General features: G+C 43.2%; 1 protein-coding gene across 5 annotated transcripts in view; it reads right to left on the reverse strand.

Annotated features, from left to right (window-relative positions):
- OSBPL1A (oxysterol binding protein like 1A) overlaps nt 1-21,247 on the reverse strand; it is a 548,756-nt gene that overhangs the window by 226,193 nt on the left and 301,316 nt on the right. For all 5 annotated transcript variants that reach the window (XM_030213649.1, XM_030213658.1, XM_030213630.1 and 2 more), the window contains one exon: nt 10,670-10,829. In XM_030213649.1, the coding sequence (XP_030069509.1) occupies nt 10,670-10,829 (160 nt within the window). The remainder of the gene's footprint in view (nt 1-10,669; nt 10,830-21,247) is intronic.

Here is a 21,247-nt window from a genome sequence, read left to right on the forward strand (position 1 = left end):
TGAAAGACGTTTTACAAAGACATCCAAATCCCAACTTAGTTTCTTTCGAAAATGCCCCTCTGAAGCATCTACTGTAGGCAGGGGGGCCAGGGACTGTGTGTGTGCTAGTCCAGGCATTCCCATTCCAGTTGGCCAAACAAAACAGGAACCACAAGGGCAAGGGGACTTATGTGACTTCAAGGGCAGCTAGAACAAAATAAATTAAAGGACCCTTGCCTGTTTCAGCCAGCTGATAAATACAGGCAAGCGAAAAATGGACTGTCACTCAGATCTATCAGCAATAGAATCAAAATAAAACATGCATGTGTGTAGCAGAGAAAGGAGCCTTTCAATTTCATGACTATAAGGCAGATAGCAGCATATCACATTCTGAAGAAACTGTTCTGAACCATTGCCCTATTGGTACTTGCTGAAGGGTGTCATGAGATATACCATTGGTATGTCCCTAATTGTAACTATGGAAACTGGATCAAATCATGGAGTACCCCAGTTATGAGATTGAGGGTGTTCAACAAGAACAGCGTTTACTTTCTAGTATTGCACAGGACTGGTTCAGGAAATTAGAATTAAATCTATAACAGCATACCAGAGCAACCTAAAATCACAGTGTACAAGGACTAAAAGGGTCATGATCTAAAGATGCTGGGAGGAAGGTTTAGAGAAATACAAGGAAATACAGGGGCAGGAAGGGAAGATGCATCTTGGCCTTTCACTTGAGAAAACAGAAAACTGTTCGAACCATTGCTAAGATCAAAGACAAGGCAGGTAGGTTGCTCTATAACTCATGAGTGCTTTTGTGGCTTTCTGCAAGAGCTTTATACACAGGATTCCTTGCATTCAGCAACCTCAGATTGTTGACTACCTGAATTATTGTAATTTACCTACTTTGTCCAAGGAACATAAAGCTAGACGAGAGGACCGTTTCCCCACTGGAGGTGGTTAAGGCGATTTGTTCCTTGCCATCTAGCAAGTTTCAAGGGATGACCAGTTTTCTAGCAGAATATCATAAGACCTTGGTTGGGGGAGATGTCCCCTCTGCTTGCTGAGGTGTTTAACTGGCTGCGGAGTGTTGAACAGCTGACAGAAACAAAGAGAGGGGCCTGACCAGGTGGGTTTTGTCATGAGAAGGCAAGCTGCTGACAATATATGTCAGGTAATTAATTTGACTTTGTTGGCCCACGTGCAATCTTCTCCATTGTTCCTTTTGGGAATCAATGCAGAAAAGGCCTTTGACAGAGTCCACTGGGTCATTTTTGAGGGAGTTGTGAGTAAGATGGCGTTTGGGAGTTACTTTATGGGATGGATTAGAGGCTTATATACAGAACCTAGAGCTTATGTACAGATTTTTTATTTAATACATTTATACCCCACATTTTCCCACTAGTTGTAGGCTCAATGTGGCTTACACAGAACCGTAGGGAAGACTACAGTACAGAAAAGTACAATTAAACAATGTAACAGTAAGGTAATAGACAAATAGGTATCATTGAAACAAGTAAGGTAGCAAAAGATAATACAAAGTTACATGTTAATAAGGTCGATGAATCTTGCTGAAAACCAGGAATGGGTGAGTTAGGTTGAGATTAATGGGGGGGGGGGGGGGGGGGGAAACTCAAAACCTTTTTTTGTTTTAGAGAGAGGAACAAAGCAGGATCACCTCTTATCTCTGCTTCTTTTTGCCCTGTTTATGGAACCCTTGGCTGAGTAAGGAGAAATCCTGACATCAGGAGGTTTCGGGTGGGTGATACAGAATATAAGATCAGTCTCTTCCCCTCTGACCACTCTTCCAAATCCCATACAGGAACTGGATGCCTTTGCCATGGTCTGTGAATTTAAGCATAACACGGGGAAAACTGAAGCCTTTAATATTACTTTAGTGAAGACTTCAATGGGCCATTTGCAGGGCTCTCCCCCTTTCAAGTGGGTGAAGGCTGTCAGATCTTTTTGCTGATAATTACCCTAGGCTTTGGAAATCCTTGAGGAATGACTTGTAGATGGAAGGGACTAGATCTAACTTGGTTCAGTAGAATTACTACCCTTACAATGATGGTTCTCCAGAGACTTCTGTACACTTTTCAGGTTCTGCCTGTAGCAGTCCCTAAAAAATTTCTTAGGGCTGTAAAACCCGATTTTTGTCAGTTTGTGTGGCTTGATAAAAACCCCCAGTACTCCCAAAAGATTCTTTATAGAAGTAGAGAGTGGTGGTCTCGGGGTCCCTAATGTGCTCTATTATTATAGGGTGGTCCAGGTGAGGGCAGCTATAGAATGGAGCCACCCCCAGCCTCACAATGTATGGGAATATGCCATTAAGATATTTTCCTTGGCTCCCCAAGCATTACAGATATCTCCAGCAAGTGCTATCACCTTACTTTGGAGCAGGGGGATTGTATAAGTAAAGAAATTGATTTTCAACTTTCTACGTTTACGCCAACACGATATAATCCTATGTTTCCCACAGGGCTTTATTCTGCCATATTTAAATTTTGAGAAAGTAAGGGGTTATAAGTTTGGGGTGACCTTTACGATGATTCTACCTTGTTGACATTTGAAGCTGTGGCACGAACCTATCAGCTGTCCCCCCCCCCCCCCCCCCCCCCCCCACTCATAGATTTGCTTATTTACAGTTAAAACATTCGCTGACCTGCAGGGCTTTACCCTGTAGGCTGACTAGAGAGGCCACCGACCTCAAGGATATTTGTGAAGATTTTCATAACACTGAATTTTTGGTATCTCCTCTATAAAGATGGTTGATTGAAACATAAGATTAAGTAGGGAAGGGATCTTGGGTAAGACTATGATGAAACTGACTACTTAGCTATTGAAGCCTTGTTGCCCAAGTTGGCAGTGTTGTCACATATTCAGTAACAGGACCGGTCTTAGCAATTGCAGGGCCCTGTGCAGACCAGTTCAGTGGGGCCCCCGCCCGTCTGCGCCTGCCACCATAAGCCATAATTTATCAGAGTTTAAAAGGAGGTTTAAAGCTCTGGAATCCTAACTCTTGATGTGCATCCACCACGTTTTAGTAGAGAGCAGCAGACAGCGGTAGCGATTTTCATATCCCGTCAGTTGCCAAGCCCAGAGCCTCCTCGCTACTGTGTCCTACCCTTGTGGAAGAAGGAAGTGACATCAAAAGGGGGTGAGACACAGCAGTGAGGAGGCTCTGGGCTTGGCAGCTGACGGGATATAAAAATCGCTGCCGCTACATGATACTCTCTAATGAAATGTGGATGCATGTTAAGGTACGGAGCAGGGAGGTGTTCCAAGACAGGACAACAGACATGCCAGAGATGTGAGGCACTGTGCAATCACCCCTGTTGCCCCTGCCTAAGACCAGCCCTGTTCAAGAAAATCATTTTAAATTGGTATATTTTTGGTACTTAACACTGGACAGGCTGCACAAATGATATCCTACAGTTTCCCCTAATTGCTGGCGAGGCTTCTAGTGTGTTAGAATAATGATTCTTATTTGGTAGACTTGTCCCAAAGCTCAGGCTTTTTACAGAAGTGTTAGATTTCAGCTTAAGCTGCTTACTGGATTTTTGGTCCCCTGGGAACCTAGTATTTTTTTACTCCACAAAGCAATTCCAGGATATCCTGACTAGATCTGCACTAATGCGCTTTTGTTTTAGCACAGCTCGACTGCTTATTGCGGCTTCATAGAAGGAACCAGGTGTACTTTCAAATGCATAAATGGCTATGTAAGCTGAGATATATTTATGACATGGAATGCCTCACTGCAGTTCGGCGTCACTCCCCGCTCAAGTGGACTAAGATATGGGGGCTTTTGAAGGAGAAATTGTGATTTTCTATGCTTTTGGAGATGGATTCTACACCTCAAACAGATTCTGAACATATCTGCCCAAAACTACTATCGCATCGGGTACCCTACTGAAAGCAGTAACGAGATGTGAATGTGTGGACTGAAGACCATGTCGCAGCCTTGCAAATTTCTTCAAGGTAAAAGTACCTTGGGTCCTTCTCTGACTTCCACAAACATTCCTCATCAGTGTTAGACAACTCCTCCTCGTGGGAGAGCTGAGACCGAGCCTGCCTCAACGCAGAGGAGCCATGCTCTCGAGTGGCGTATTGAGGAGTTGGCTGCCGCCTTGACTCCAGCAAAGCTTCCTCCATCATCAAGGGGGTACTGTCTTGGGTGGCAGTCAACACCACAGACACATACATTGGCTTCAGAGGCCACACCACAGGCTGAGGGCCAAGCGGGGCCACAACAGGATGCAGTGTAGGTGCAAACAGTTCCGATGGCCCCTGTTGCAAGATGCCATCCAGCAGCTCAGGAAGCAAGGCCAAGATACGCTCATCAAGGGCCGACACTGGGAAAGGCTGGGGTGTTGGCTCTGAGACAGGTTGCAGAACTGATTGGACCGAGATGGGAGGTGGGTCCTGGCTGCTATGAGACAGATGCATCGGCACATCCTGGATAGAGGGTGTTGAATCCCTCGATGTCCCAGAGCTCCTAGCACTTTGCGTCAAGGATGACCGATGCAATGCTTCTTGGACATTGCCTGAAGCATGACATTGAGGCTCCTTGGTGCCGAGAACTACATGAAATCCTTATGTCACCTCGGGGTTGGATCCAACGCTGGACAGTCTGGGGGGCCCTGCCCAGCAGTCAGTGTCGATGCACCACTGCTCCCAGTGTCCATGGATCTCTTAGCAGCTATTCCCTATGCTGGTGCAGCCCATGACATCGATGCCGATGCCGCTAACCTTGAAGCTGATGTTGAGGAATCAGATCTGGCTTCAAAAATTCTCACATTGAGTATCTCTGGGAACTTGGGTCCTCTTCTTCATCGAAAGACAGTTAGCAGGGCTATAGTTGGGCCCTAAACACTGAAGACACCAGGAACAGGTGTCTCTGTCAGAGATGGCAAGATTGTACCAGGTACAGCGCTTGAAGCCACTGGGAAGTTTTGTGAACATGGACGGAAAAACTTCCACAGCTAAATCAAACAAATCAATGCCTGAAAAAGGGGCACGGCACCAGAAAAAGAAAGGGGAAAAAAACAGCCGAAGTTAAGGCCTCAATGCAGCCTAATGATGGAAAAGAAAACTTAAAATTAAGAAAAATGAAACAAAGAATACGTGGAAAACAGATTGACCCACGAGTGGGAATATAAAAAAAAATAAGAAAAACAAATGCCAAAAGACACTAGAAGCTCCTTCTAGATCACGCAGTGTGAGGAGACAGCAAAAAACAACCTCTCGCAGCAGGCAGGAAGGCACTCGCACATGTACAGTGCAGCGGCTCCCGCACTCCACAAAGCTGTTTTTTTTTTAGCTTGTTACAAGCTCCTGATCGGGCAACATGGGATCGCATTACCCAACTGTGAGAATTAATGGCTTGCATGTCCTCGGAGAACATTATCTTACAACACAATTGACTGAGTAAATTATACTTTTTGTGATTTTCTAGTTTTTATTTCGCTCAGCTCCCAGTATTATTGGTCTGGTAATTGAAATCACCCATTATTATAGTATTTCCAAATCTGTTGGCTTCCCTCATTTCTGCTAACATTTCACCATATTCTTGTTCATTATTGCCAGGCAGATTGGTAGTATACCAACACTGTTCTCTTTCCTTCCACACACGGGAGAAAGATATTGCTAAACAGTATTGAGTTCTCCCATTTCGTTTATCAGCAGCTACAAGGGTTTCACTAAACATCTAGTTGTAGTAGCAGTTCGTTTACAAAAAAGGGCATCTTTATTCTTACATGAATCGGTTAATAACAGGAATAATAAGCAAAGTGGGTACTTAATCTGTGAAGACCACTATTAACAACCCTTTAAACCTGAATTATCACTCATTCTCAAGACACAGAATTCATAGAAGCATGAACAAAACGTGTCCACAGGAAAAACATTTCTCCAAGGCCAAAGGGTAGTAGCCCTTACTTCCTTAATTTCCCAAACTACCCCGTCATATAACATAACCACTCAAAACATGCTAAAGCCATTAGAATGCATAGCAGTCACAGTACATGTGCTCCATTTAGCAAACTACACATGAGACACAATGCAACTGAAGTTCCAATGGAATCAGCACACTCAGTCATTATCATAGCAAAAAGAAGCGACTCCCGATGTCCATCAAGATGTATTTTGGTGGTAAGATAGAGGATAGGTTTTTTCATTCACTTTAGTTTTAACTGGTATTTATTTATTTGTTGCATTTGTATCCCACATTTTCCCACCTATTTGCAGGCTCAATCTGGCTTACATTGTTCCATCATGGCAATCGCCATTCCAGAGTGAGAGATGTAAGTGGTATTACATAGAGAACATGAATGACAAAATAAAATTAAGTAAACAGGTACAAAGAGATCATATTCGGAATAATAGATAAAGTGGTAATGCGTTGAAGTTCATATGAAGGATCGTTGCGATATGCCTTGTTGAAGAGGCAGGTTTTCAGTGATTTCCGAAAGTTGGTTAGGTCGCGCTGGCTTTTCACGCCAAGAGGTAATGCATTCCATAGCTGCGTACCTATGTAGGAAAAGCTGGATGCATGTGTTAATTTGTATTTTAGTCCTTTGCAGCTGGGGAAATGGAGATTTAGGAATGTGCGTGCTGATCTTTTAGTATTCCTGGGTGGCAAGTCTATGAGGTCTGACATGTAAACCGGGGCATCACCGTAAATGATTTTATGAACCAAGGTGCAGACATTGAACGCAATACGTTTTTTGAGTGGAAGCTAATGCAGTTTTTCTCTTAGGGGTGTGGCACTCTCATATTTTGTCTTACCAATATGAGTCTGGTTGCAGTAGTTTGGGCTGTTTGAAGCTTCTTGATGATTTGTTCTTTACAACCAGCATAGAGTGCATTGCAGTAATCTAAGAGGCATATTTTCAAAGCACTTTGGGAGGCTAAGTTCCATAGGTTTCTATGGAACTTTGGGAGGCTAAGTGCTTTGAAAATGAGCCCCTAAGTGACTTAGTACCATTGACTGTACTAAGCTGCGAAATATTTCCAGTGGGAAGAAAGGTTTAATTCTTTTGTGTTTCCACATTGAATGGAATATTTTCTTTGTTGTATTCTTCACATGGCTTTTGAGTGTGATATTTCGGTCAATTGTGACTCCAAGAATCTTCAGGCTGCTTATAGTGGTGGGTTTACTCGTGTTATATTGTGATATCTGCAACAGAGGTATGCAGCCTAAGTTGGGCAGCACATGTCACAAATCTTTTTATACCAGCACAATCTGGATCTCAAGGGAACTCTGAGTCCAGATTATCCTGTGGAAAATCTATGGGGAGACAACCAACCAAGCGGCAATGTTCTGTATCACAAATAGGAAGGAAAAGGCTCATCTCCCACTCTGCAACAAAGCCATTTAAGATCTGGAACTGGACCGTTCCTCGAAGTATTTTTGTGATATCATCCTATCCTCCAGGAGACCTCAATCATATGGCAGACAAGCTAAGTTGTCACCTAGACTGTGTTTTAAACAACCATGGAACCCTCCGCTTGTGAGTCCCCATTTGTGTAGCTGACATGATGTTTGTTGTGGGAAAAAGAAAAGAAATGCTTACCTGTAATAGCCAACACTTCTCTAAATAGTTGAACCTAGCTTTACATACAAGAGTGTGGGAATGCATAACACAAACAATGCAGAAAGGCCTATACATGCTCAAAAAACCCTTCTACATTTTTCTGAAATCAACTAATAATTCATGTTGGCACTACTGGATTACATCGCCTTCTGTTGTCTATGGAGAACTGAAATTCAACTACTAAGGTTTGCTTCTGCTAAAATACTGCCTTTTTTTAACATCTTGGGTTTTGTTTTTTTAACTGATACAGAAGAAAATTTGATATGTGACGAGCATCCTACCAGATCTTTAAACCTGCAAAACTTGTAATTTGAAAGGCCAGAAAGAAACAAACAAAAAAATATCAAACTAGTACCAAAAAACATTCCCCACCCTCATTGAACATCTGCTTGTGACAAATCTTAAGAGATCAAAATTACTTCCTTGCTTTGTTCATATCCTCACAAATAGATTATTTTTAGGAAATGGTTTAGAAACTGCAATTTTGTTTCAGAATGGTTACAAAAATGTTGACTACAATCACTCTTGGGCAGATGGCTATTATAATTATTGCTTATGTTTCAGCACAGAAACAAGGGTTCCTTTTGAAGAAATTTATTATTAAATTTAAATTGAATTCTTACAGCATGTCAATACATTGGAATTTTTATCTATTGAAGTACCGGCTTTCTGTTCTCTGAGCTCCTAACATCGCAGGCAGACTCTCTCACCTGATTGCGTTCTACTGGAATAAACACTGTACATCCCTTTTTCCAGTTCCAAGATTGTTTTAGCATTTATGTAGTACTTTAAATCAAGATGTGTAACAAATGACATACCAGTACAACACAACCCTACCACAAAAATCATTCAGCTTAAAAGGTAGCTTAGTAAATATAAGCCCAAGGTCAAAATGTGCATATGTGATAGGCTGTTATCTGAAACATGGTTCTTGCATTCAGGGAAAAGCCTAGTGCTCAGAATAAGATATGTGTTCTTGTTGTCAACTCTTATTTCTAGCCGTTTTGTTGCTCACTTGATATCCATAGTGGAGCATTGTTGTCCCCACCCCATCCCTGCAGGTTTTGTCTCCATCCCAGTCCCGTCCCCACGAGCCCCTTCTCCATCCCAGCAGGCTTTGTCCCCGTCCCATAGGCTCTGTCCTCATCTGCAGAAGCCTCAAACACTTATTTTATATTTAAATCTTTTTTTATATAAGTATAAAAGGAACAATATGCTGTGCAACTGTTTACAAATCACACATAGAAAACAATAATGAGCAACTATAATCTCCCCCACACTACCCTATACCCTTCCAACCCCAACAAAAGCTGTCTTCTACTACCCGCAAGGAATCCTAACCCATCCTGTTAAAATGATCAGGGGTACAAAATACAACCCTTTCTGTATGCCCTAGTGGGGGAGAAACATGCCCTATGAAGCAGTATTATGATTTTTTAAATCTGTGGATGAATAAGTCAGTCATCAACAATCTAGCTCTCCTGTCTTCCACAGTCAATCCTGTAATAGAAGATGTCTTCTTAGAAGATGTGCTGGTAGAAGTAAAGTACAGGATCCCCCATGCAAATTTTGCTAGTTGTGGACAGCATGTTTGCTTGTATTTCAAAAAAAAAAAAAAAAATCAAAATATTGTCACAACAGTCCAGTTCATTAACAGGCTTCAAAGTTGAAAATGACATGGGGGACAAAGTTTGTCCCCGTCCCCATTCTCTATTTCACATGTCAAGAGCTGCCTTTTACTTAGAACCACCACCACCACCCCTCTCAAAAAAAAAAAAAAAAAAAAAGTGAGGACAGAAAAAAAAGAAAGCACACACACAAATACAATTTTTATTTAAAAGGTGCCACCATAACGAGCATTTCTGTGCCATACACGTATCACTGTTTTAAGACCGTTGCTGGTTAAGGTACAGTAAAAGGCAGGGGTGGGAGTTTAAAGACAAATGCAAGTGCCACAGCAAACTACCTAAGCTTGCTTAAAGGCACTGGCCTCTTCATAGTTCCACTTCAAAATGCTAGCAGTACTCCATCATAACTGAGAAAACTAAAGAAAATTACTAACAGGATATTCTATGAAACGTCAAACTCAGCTTTTTACAGAATGCTAGCAGTACTCCATCATAACTGAGAAAACTAAAGAAAATTACTAACAGGATATTCTATGAAACGTCAAACTCAGCTTTTTACAGAACACTCCAATTTCTGCATTTCCAAAATGTTCTGCTACACTACAGAAATTCCTAACTAAAACAAGAACATGAATGGTAAAATACAAACCATTAGCAAAATACACATTAAGAGGAAGCATGATATATGTCCCCTGCAACCTTTCAATTAATTGTATTGAATGCATTATGGCTACAAGCTTAAAAACTGCTTATGACCATTTTGTCTCAGAAACAGCACATTAAAAAAATTAGCTTTAGAAAACACACTGAACTTAGGATGGGAATTAAACTGCACATTACAATGCTCCTGCAGCTTGCAATGAAACTAGAGAATAGTGGTATCTATTACATTTCATTAGTTTAGGCAGATTATCATGTTATGCCATTACTTATAGAGGGGGAAAGATCAAACAATTACTATGATTAAAGGTAAGCAAATCCAACAAAAAAGAGATGATGGTATGCTCAAAAAGAAGGGCAAGTACAAAGTTTATTTCTCTCCGTTCTAAAACCTATGTTGTGATCACACACTGAAAATAGGAACATGAAATTCTATCAATGATGCCAACAAAGATCAAGTGACAGGAACCTAAAATGCTATAAGGACGTATGCATCATAAAAAATGCATACAAAAGCAATTACAAATTAAAACTATCACATCCACAGATGATTTCAAATTTTAATACCTTATAGACTTTTCAAAACATTCTAGTACTGTAGCATGCAGATATGAATAAGGTTTTCCTGGTATCCTCAATTACATTAACAGGTATCTAGAAAGGTAGATAATACTCCCCACAGACCAACACTTCCCTGCTCAAGCCCCATATATACACACACAAACAAACATTTCCTGCTCTGTAGTCATTTTGCATAAATCTTCATGTGGTCTTAAAAACAGCTGTCAAGAAAGATGACCATCCTACCTGTGTTTCTTGATGCCATTAAAGGTAGAATCCCCAGCTCCATGTTTCTTTTCCTCAGACATGCTGGATGATTTTTTATTGCTTAAATTCTGACAGTTCTCTTCCAGGGAATGACTTGTTACACTTTCATATCCACTCATTGAGTGCTCTGAGTCGGAATCTGCAACAGAAGCAGGTGCATGTTAGCTATGCACACTCTAGCTCTGGACTTTAGTCTAACTTGACACCTGCTCTCTTGTGCTCCAAACTCTGAAACTAGAGAAGACTACTTTGCTCTGCTGATAGCTCCCATCTAATAACAACTGAACATCACTCTGGAGTCACCAGTACCTGAAACACAAAGAAAACTCCACCAGGGAGGAACTTGCCTTAGCATCGACATTTAAAGAAAAATATATACTATATACATTTTTTTAACTATATTTTTCATTCATTTTGCTAATCCTTACCTTTACTCTGTGTAAAAGGAAGGAGTGTTAATGGCGACTGAGAAATACACAATTTCATAAATGTACTATTGCAACCATTATGTCTTGTGGAACCTTGCTGTACACATTTCAACTACTAATTAAAATTGGCCCACTTCTATCCATATCAAAACAGCTTTCACAATTGACATCACACATCAATATCTGGTTTCAACTTGCCAATCTCTTTCATGAATTTTCTTTTGCCCAACAGTTTTCTCCTGCTCTTTTGTGCTTCCCGCTCAATCTGAACTGGCCTCTATTGAGCTATGCTGCCATAAGGGAAAATTAGTTCTTACCTTTTAATTTTCTCTCTTTTAGTCCCAACAGATCAATCCAGACACTTGCGAGTTATGCCCATCTCACCAGCAGGGAGATAGAGCGCCACAGCTGAGCTATAAGAGATCCTGAGCTCCTTCAGTATTGTTAAGAAAGCAGTAAGGAATGACAAATCAAAGAACCAAAACCTTCTGCCTCTCATGCCACCCACTAGAAACATGCAAAAGCAAAAAGCAACCAACATTGCCAGTGAATACTCCATGAGCAGTCTCCCCTTTGTGTCCTCCATAGGGAGTACAAAGAAACTTATGTAATTACTCCACTTTGAGTTATATTTATTTTTATTTTTAAAATAACTGCACCTTCAAACATCTTCTGTCACTATCCTGGAACCGAAAACTATATACACATCCAGCTGATAATGCTGCAAAAAGGTGTGCGTAGATAACCACATCGCCAATCTGCAAATCTCGTCAAGGGAGATCAACTGCACTTTCACAAAGGAAGCAGCCTATGCCCTGGTAGAATGCGCTTTGAGACCCAATGGGGAAAATTTTCTGCACAGAATATAAGCAGAGGAAACAGCCTCCTTGAGCCATCACGCAATGGTAGCCTCTTGGGAGGGAAAAATTGTTCCTCTATATGATCACCTAACAAGTCATTATTGCAGTATGGAATTTTTGATGAAAAACTGAGAATCGATCAATCCATGGTGCCATATTATAGACATCATGATTCAAAGATTTACATTCCACCAAAACCTTCCAGTTATAAGTGGACTACAATTCAAAAGTACAAAACTACAAAAACGGTAAAGAAAAATTATTCTTAAAAGAAATTTTACATTCCCAAAGAGAGACATACTAATGAATAATACACGTCTACATAATTAAACTTCTACCACATTGAGAAAGAACCACCCATCAAATTTGTCATTGTATTCAAGAGGGCACAGTTAAAATGCAGCAAAGCAAAATTTATTATCCTGTAATTTGTAATAAATAATTATTAATAATATGCAGATTTAAATGACCACAAGTTTTTTTATGAATAACCAGACTTTTACAGCATTAAATCTTCAAATAATCTGTAATTCCTCTTATTGCAGACAGCAGTTTCATTTCTGGACTTTTGACAATTACATAGTAACATAGTAGATGACGGCAGAAAAAGACCTGCATGGTCCATCCAGTCTGCCCAACAAGATAAACTCATAAGTGCTACTTTTTGTGTATACCCTACCTTGATTTGTACCTGTCCTCTTCGGGGCACAGATGTATAAGTCTATCCCCGCCTCCCAACCACCGGCTCTGGCACAGACCGTATAAGTCTGTCCAGCATTATCCCCACCTCCCAACCATCAGCCTAACTAACTAGTTACAATCCTCATGTAGCTCAAAGCTGTCTAGATGGAGAATATACAGACACGAAGTCTTTAAAATAACCCAGACTCAAACCATATAAGCTCTTAAAAACAAGTGTGAGCACCTTAAAATCAATTCTGGCTTTCAACAGGGAGCCAGAGTAGTTGGCTGGCAACATGCTCATATCACCTACCACAAAGTGCTAACTTTGCAGCAATGTTTTGCACAGCTTGCAGCCTTTTAAGTTGTTTATCTGGGAATCTTAGTAAGACAATCAAAGAGAGTAAAGGAAAGCCAATCAAATTTGGTTATAATACCTGGATGCTTTGCTCTTTTGATGGTTATCCATACCAAGCCATCATTTACTGTGACAAAACAGCCTGTCCATCAGAGACCTCGCTGGGTAAGCATGTTGGCAAATACCATAAAATATGTTGTGACGTTTGCCAATATAATCACAGTACATTGCATTAGGATCTGCCCGAGAGACTCAGCTTGAGAAGTTGCAGAGTTGCTTGATTGAAATTAGCAGTTGCATGATGAGGAATAAGTTGCAACTGAATGAATCTAAAACAGAATTTTTATGGACAGAGATAACTGTAAATTTTCCCGTCCACCTTTATTGTGGGAAGGGACTACTATAGTAGCAAAAGATAAAGTTTGTAGTCTGGGTTTCTTTTGGATGCTAGGCTATCAAAAGTCTTATATTTCTGAATTGCTTTCTTCCTCTTTCTACTATTTGCACCAATTGCATAAGATCCGGGGTTATTTTTCTGAGTTATTTTGTCCAATTGCTTTACGCTTACATAATCTTGCACATTGGATTATTGCAATGTGTTTTTGTGGGGTTGCCTGAGTTTAAAGAGACTTCAGCGTGTTCAAAATAAACGATTTGGCTCAGGAAAACTTGGCAATGTGTGACCATGTTACACCTTCCTTTTATCAATGCATTGGTTTTCTATCAGCAAACTGTGTATTTTTAAGATGTTAGTGTTAGCTTTTAAGGTTTTCCATGATATCGTTCCAAATTATATATCTAAGAAGTTACCAACTTATACCCTGAATCGGCTCCCAGTGTGAGACACACTTTCTCCTGCCTTCTGCAAGGTTTTTTCCAATTGGACTGCTCGTTCTCATACTTTCTCTTATTCACTGATTTGGCTATGGAACAGGCTGCCTCCTGCTGCAAGATCGATTATTGGTTCATTTTGTTAAGCTGGCATTGTTCTACATGTAGTTGAGAGGGCGGGCTATAAAATAGAATGAATAAATAAACTAAGAGGAACTAGGACTAAAACAGTCCTGAAAATTACAGCATACTTTAGTTCAGTCAATAATCCAAAAGGAGATCAAGACTTTTACAACAGATGCTTCTGAAATAAAAAAGTTTTCAACTGCTTTCCTAAACACTAAATATTTGTCCTACTGTCTTAAGAGGGGCAATACATTCCATATCGAGACTACCAAATATGAAAATGAAGAGGTGAAAGCTTTATACAATTTGGCCACTGTTGAAAACAGGATGTTGGCTTGATGGACCTCTCCATAAAACCTCTAATTTTTACATAGCAAACCTCGGATTTTGGACTGATCTTGATTTATAGGAGTCTCTGAGGGGCAAAAATTAAGGAATTGGCGATTATTAACTAATGGCGACTAAAACTCTCCGGAAAGAGAAAGACAAACAGAAATTACAGGGGGACAAGATGACTGCGCCTGCTAGTCCACCCAACTCTACTGTTGGCTCCGCATGGGTAGTGGAAGTAACGACAGAAGTAATTGGAGCAATGCAGCATGTTCTGGACACTCGGCTGAGCCCCATAGATTCAAAGTTAGAACAACTTCAAAGTAATTTAGATCGTATTGCTGCAGAATTAGCAAACTACCGCTGTCTCACTGGAGAGCTGGAAGACAAGATGGCGAAGGTGGAAGAAGTTCAGGCTCATATGCAAAAAGTGTTGGATACTTACGAAGACAAGTTGGAAGACTTGGAAAATAGATCTCACAGAAACAAGCTGCGGTTTGTGGAACTGGTAGAATCAGTGGACGAGAGAGATCTTCTGGGCTTTTTGGAACGCTGGTTGCCACAGCAATTATCTCTATCAGATTTGGCGGGGCCACTGGTGGTGGAGCAGGCCCATCGGATAGGCCTCAGGCAAGAGGGGTCCCTCCAGCAAGGGCGTAGCCAGACCTCGCCAGGAGGGGGGGCCAGAGCCCGAGGTGGGGGGCACTATATCCGCCCCCCCCCCCGAGCCGCCGCCACCGCCACAACATCGGACCCCCCCCCTGCCGGCCTGCCCACGATCCCCTTCAACCCCCCTCCCGCCACCAACTCTCCCCCGCCGTCGCCGCCCGTCCCGTCGCCGCAAATGATACCTTTTTTGAAGAGAGACTTCCTTCCGTGCTCGAGTAGCGCCTTTCTTCAACGAAGTTCCGGCGATAAGCTGTTTCGACGCCAGCAGCGTCGCCGGCGTCGAAGCAGCTGATCGCCAGAACTTCATTGAAGAAAGGCGCTACTCGAGCGCGGAAGGAAGTCTCTCTTCAAAAAAAGGTATCATTTGCGGCGACGGGGCGGGCGGCGATGGTGGGGGAGAGTTGGTGGCGGGAGGGGGGTTGAAGGGGATCGTGGGGCAGGGGGCCAGGGCCAAATCTACGGGGGCCCCGGCCCCCTCAGGCCCCACGTAGCTACGCCACTGCCCTCCAGGCCCAGAGTAGTGCTATTTCGTCTCCTTAATTTCGCTCATAAAACTGCAATTTTACAAGCGATACGAAGTGGTAAAGTGTTACGCTATGAGAGCCAAAAAATACTGTGTTTTCAAGACTATTCCTCAGCTGTGGCTACACTAAGGAGTAATTTTTCACCAATCTGCTTGCAGCTATATAATCGGAAGATCAAATTTGCTCTCTTATATGCTGCCAAACTACGCATCCCATATCAAGGCAAAACAAAACTGTGTCTTTCAGTGGTAGAGGCTCAGAGTTTTCTCCAACTGCTGGGCTCCCCGGTGCGGAATGGTGGAAGTCCTAAACGGTGATATATCAACTGTGGATGTGCTGGCTGGGGCTTCATTGTGAAAACCTGCAGATTTTTGGAATCTTAATGCTCGTGTTGCTGTAGCTATGATTTATAGCTATCCTCCAGTTTTTGGCAAGCAATTTTGTCAGACATTGGAGCTAAGGACTGTTGTCGCAAACTATCATGCTGCTGATTTGGGCCTGGTTACCATCTTTCATGGCGCTATGGACCTTGCGCTAGGCCTCAGAATGCTTTGAACATTTCCAATAAGGATGGTGGTGTAACTGGACTCAGAATTCCCAGGTTTTTTTTTTTTTTTATATATATACAACATGTTGATGCAGTGTAAGAATATAATGGATCAGTAAGTATGACTGTCAGTTATATGGTTGGGGTTGGGATTATCGGGCGGTTAAGGGGTTGGATGGAGAGGGAGGCGTTTATCAGTGACCAGTTCCTAAGGGGACAATATAGAAGGGGGTAGTAGGGTAAGGGGGTGGGGTATAAGGGGTGGGGAGTGGGGGAACAGGTACCATTTTTGTCTTGTAGTGGAGTCAGAACTGGGGAAGCTCTAAATTGTATCTTGACCAACTATAATACTGTAATCCTTTTTAATGTATATGCTGCATTATGTGTGGAGGGAGGCCGTGTGCTGTGGCTGTCTCTCTACTTTATACTAAAAAGTTTATCTATGAATTTATATTTGCACTGTTTGCTCCTATGGTTAAAGTAGTAACTTGGAATGTTGGGGGCATTTATTCTCCTATTAAGCGTTCCAAAATACTGAAACGTATCAAAGCAGATGTGGTTTTTCTTCAGGAAACACATTTGTCTGAAAAGGAGCATGCAAAATTGGCTCGCTGGTGGGTGAGTGATTGCGTGTCATCACCTGCTGATGGTAAGAAAGGGGGAGTGGCCATTCTCTTTAGGGCAGGATTGGGAACTCAGGTCCAAAAGGTTGTTAAAGATACTGGGGGGGGGGGGGGGGGGGGGGGGCCCTTCGTTTTTTTGCCAGGCTCTGATAGCCTGACAACCAGTGGTGCTGGGCAGTATTTACGACCCCAACCAATGGGAAAGTGCTTTTTACAAATTCCTTACAAACACACTTCTTAAAATTTCCTTTATGTCCATGATATTGGGGGGAGACTTTAATATGGCCTGGGACCCTAAATTGGAAAAGTCTCGCCTGTCTCCAAATCCAAAAGCTTGGTCAACGAGGAGATTACCTGGGTTGTGTGAGCTGCTGGATCTTTTAGATATTTGGCGGGTTCTGCATCCGCTCGATAAAGATTACTCACACCTATCTCAGGCGCATGGAGACATATTTTCAAAGCATTTAGCCTTCCAAAGTTCCATAGAAACCTATGGAACTTTGGAAGGCTAAGTGCTTTGAAAATATGCCTCATAGTACACAATCACAGATCGATTATTTACTGATCTCCCGTTCCCTTTTCAATTCAGTAAAGGACTCCCAGAGAGGGCCATGTGTTATTTCAGATCATGCTACTGTCTGGTTGGAGTGGTCGATGGTAGGGGCTGAACAGCCGGCCCGATCCTGGACCTTCCCGGCTTACTTGTATCATAATGTGGAATTTAGGGAGCGTTTATTGCACGGGTGGGCTGAATACATGCAGTTTAATAGGGATAATGTTCACAATATGACCACATTTTGGGAGGCTGCAAAAGCTGTCTTGAGGGGTGAAACTATCAGTTATGTAAGCCATTTTAGAAAAGCGAGGGACAGGGAGCTTCTCCGTCTGGAGCGGAGGCTGCTAGTCCTGTGCCGTAAATATGGTGCATCGCCCACTGCCACTTTGAAACAAGAGCTACTGTCGGTGCAAACGGCGATTAATTCGCTCCTTCATGAACGCTCAGTTAAGTCACAACTTTACTATAAATTTCAATTGTACAGACATGGGAATAAAAGTGGAAAGCTGCTAGCGAAGCTAATCATTCAAAAGCTGGCCTCAAAGTCTATTATCACTGTCAAAAATGCTCAAGGAAAGGCAGCCTATACTGATAAAGATATTTGTGAAGTTTTTCAAACTTTTTATCGAGCTTTCGTCTTAATTTTGATAAGTCGGTGGCCTTGGCGAACTCAGTAGATATTCCACTGTTATGGAGGGGTAGCTTCCCTCTGAGATGGACTCAGGGTTCCTTTAAGTATTTGGGAATACGTCTTTCGCCTCAAGTAAATGAGCTTTATAATCTCAATATACACTGGATGTTTCGCGGGTTGGAAGAGCAGTTGGATAAGTGGCAAGATTTGCCTCTCTCCCTTGCGGGGCGAGTTAGCCTTATTCGCATGGTGATATTGCCCAGGTGGCTGTATCTTCTGCAAACTTTGCCCCTCTGGATGTTAAAAAAAAGATGTACAACGTTTTAATCGGCTAGTCAGTATATTTTATTGGGTCAAGCAGAAGCCCAAGGTGCGATACCAGTTGTTACTGGGTAATTGGGCGCAAGGAGGGATGGGGTTGCCTACTTTACAATTATATAACTATGCTTGCCTATTACGCCACTTACTTTTGAACAAGGTTACTTTGCTCCTTATGACTTAATCTCTTTGCTACATGCGGATCGCCATTTGCTACCTGGGCGTTTGAAGGATTCGGTGCTTTTAACCTCTTTGCGGGAGGCTTGGAATTATTTGGTAAAACGTATCGGTGGGGATTCGCGGACTACCGAGCTCCTCTCTATACGGGGTAATCCGTTGCTTACCCCCGGTAAAAGTTGGGAACAGGGGGGAATTAGTAGACTGGAACATGTCTGGAACATTCCGGGTGGGCTTAAGCCATTAGAGCTATTGAAAAGACATGGGAATATACAATGGGGGGGATGTCTATGCACACTGTCAACTAAAGTATTACATTCAAGCACTGTGGGGGGAGTCTTTCAGCAAGGGTACTGGAGCTCAAGTGCATTAATTTCTTTGACAAGATCTCTGAGTCTTCCACTTCAATTTCGGGAATCCATAAGGCCTTGTGGAATTTGGGCACTTATAGGGATCTGGAGGATATCAGAAATTGCTGGGAATCTGACACGGGATTCAACTTGAGATCATGGGATATTCTCTCCGCTATATGGAATATTCCTAGGCTAATTGGTAGTGCTTCATATAGAGAGTGCTATTTTCGAGTCCGTCTGAGGACCTATTTTAATAGGGTCTAAGTGGTCCATGCGGGGGTGGGGGGTCTGTCCTCTTCAGTGTGTCCCAAATGCAATAAGTCAGATGGGAAAATTAGGTTCTTACCTTCATAATTTTCTTTCCTTTAGTCATAGCAGATGAAGCCATTACGTATGGGTTGTGTCCATCAACCAGCAGGGGGAGATAGAGAGCACTCAACTTTTCACAGTGCCTCATGGCCAGCCAGCTCCACTACCTCTTCAGTATTTGAAGCTTCCAAAGCAGTATGGCAAACCGCAATGGACTCATCCTCCTATAAGTGAACATGAATCCTGAAGACTGTTTTCCAACTTTCTCCTAAGGAAGGAACTTCAGGAAACAAGAACAGAACCTGAAACAGATTCACAGCATACAATCATACAGGGAGGGCTCATGGCTTCATCTGTTATGACTAAAGGAAAGAAAATTACCAAGGTAAGAACCTAATTTTTCCCTTCCTTGTCATCAAGCAGATGAAGCCATTACGTATGGGATGTAACAAAGCAATCCCTATATAGGGTGGGAACAGGTCACACCACGCGCTAGCACTTGTGCTCCAAAACGCGCATCCCTCCTAGCAGCCACATCCAGCCTGTAATGTCGGGCAAAAGAGAGCTTAGAAGCCCATGTTGCTGCACTGCATATCTCTTGACGAGAGAGTGCTCCAGTTTCAGCCCAAGAGGAAGAAATCGCTCTGGTAGAATGCGCCTTAAAGGCTACAGGCGGAGACCGGCCGGCAAGCAGATAAGCTGAAAAGATAGTTTCTTTGAGCCAGCGGGCAATAGTGGCTTTAGAAGCTGGAGACCCTCTGCGAGGACCTGATAGCAAAACAAACAGATGATCATAGAACCTGAAAGAGATAGTAACTCGCAGATACTGCAGCAGAGTCCTGCGCACATCCAACAGGTGCAAGAAAATAGGCTGGTTTAGGTGAAACGCTGAAACCACCTTAGGCATGAAGGAAGGCACGGTCCGAACCGTGACCCCGGACTCTGAGAATTGCAGAAATGGGTCTCTACAGGATAGCGCCTGAGGCTCTGACACCCGTCTTGCCGAAGTAATGGCCACAAGAAAAACGGCCTTCAGTGTCAAATCTTTCTCCGATGCTCGCCGAAGCAGCTCAAAAGGAGAAGCCTGCAGGGTCTTCAAAACTAGCCCCAGGGTGCTCGCACAGAAGGCTGGAGCCGAAGCACCCCGCTAAGAAACTGTGCCACATCTGGATGAGCAGCTAAAGACACGCCTTCAACCTTACCACGAAGGGAGGCCAACGCTGCCACTTGCACCCACAGGGAATTATAGGCCAAGCCTATTTGTACACCATCCTACAAAAAGTCCGGCGAAACAAGAGCCCGCATGGGTGTGATCGCTTTTGAAGCACACCAAGACTCCAACTGGCGCCAAATCCTGGCATAAGCCACGGAAGTGGAACGCTTGCGGGCTTGCAGGAGAGTGGAAATGACTGTGTTTGAATAGCCTTTGTCCCTCAATTGCGCCCTCTCAATCGCCATGCCATAAGACCAAAGTGGCAGGCGTCCTCCATGGCTACCGGGCCCTGTGACAACAGGTTCGGCACCAGAGGTAAAGAAAGGGGAACCTCCACTAGCATCTGTCGGAGGTCCGCATATCAAGGCCTCCTGGGCCAATCCGGGGCGATGAGGACCACTTCTCCTGGGTGCAGCCAAATCCGCAGGAGCACGCACCCTATCAAGGGCCACGGAGGGAACACATATAGTAGGCCCGGAGGCCAGGGCTGAGTCAAGGCATCCAACCCTGCCGAGCGAGGATCTCTCCGTCTGCTGAAGAAGCACGGGACTTTGGCATTTGAACTTGTCGCCATAAGATCCATCACGGGCTTGCCCCATTTGGCACATATCTGCAGGAATATTTCGTCTGCTAGTTCCCATTCTGCTGGATCGATCTGATGCCTGCTTAGATAATCGGCTTGCATGTTTCTCTGACCTGCAATGTGAGCTACCGACAGAAACTGAAGATGCAGCTCGGCCCAGTGGCAAATCTGTTCGGCCTGCGCGGCTAGTGCTCTGCACTGAGTGCCGCCTTGTCGATTTATGTAGGCCACTGCTGTCGTGTTGTCCGACATCACACTGGCAGCCAATCCTTCCAGGGTCACTTGAAAGGCCAGAAGCGCCTGAAACACCGCTTTCAACTCCAGGCGGTTGATGGACCACTCCGACTCCTCGGGTGTCCATAGACCCTGGGCATGCTTCCCCTTGCAATGTGCGCCCCAGCCCTTCAGGCTGGCATCTGTCACTACTAGACACCAATCGG

The sequence above is a fragment of the Microcaecilia unicolor genome, chromosome 1 (genome assembly GCF_901765095.1).
Source record: "Microcaecilia unicolor chromosome 1, aMicUni1.1, whole genome shotgun sequence".
Lineage (NCBI taxonomy): Eukaryota > Metazoa > Chordata > Amphibia > Gymnophiona > Siphonopidae > Microcaecilia > Microcaecilia unicolor.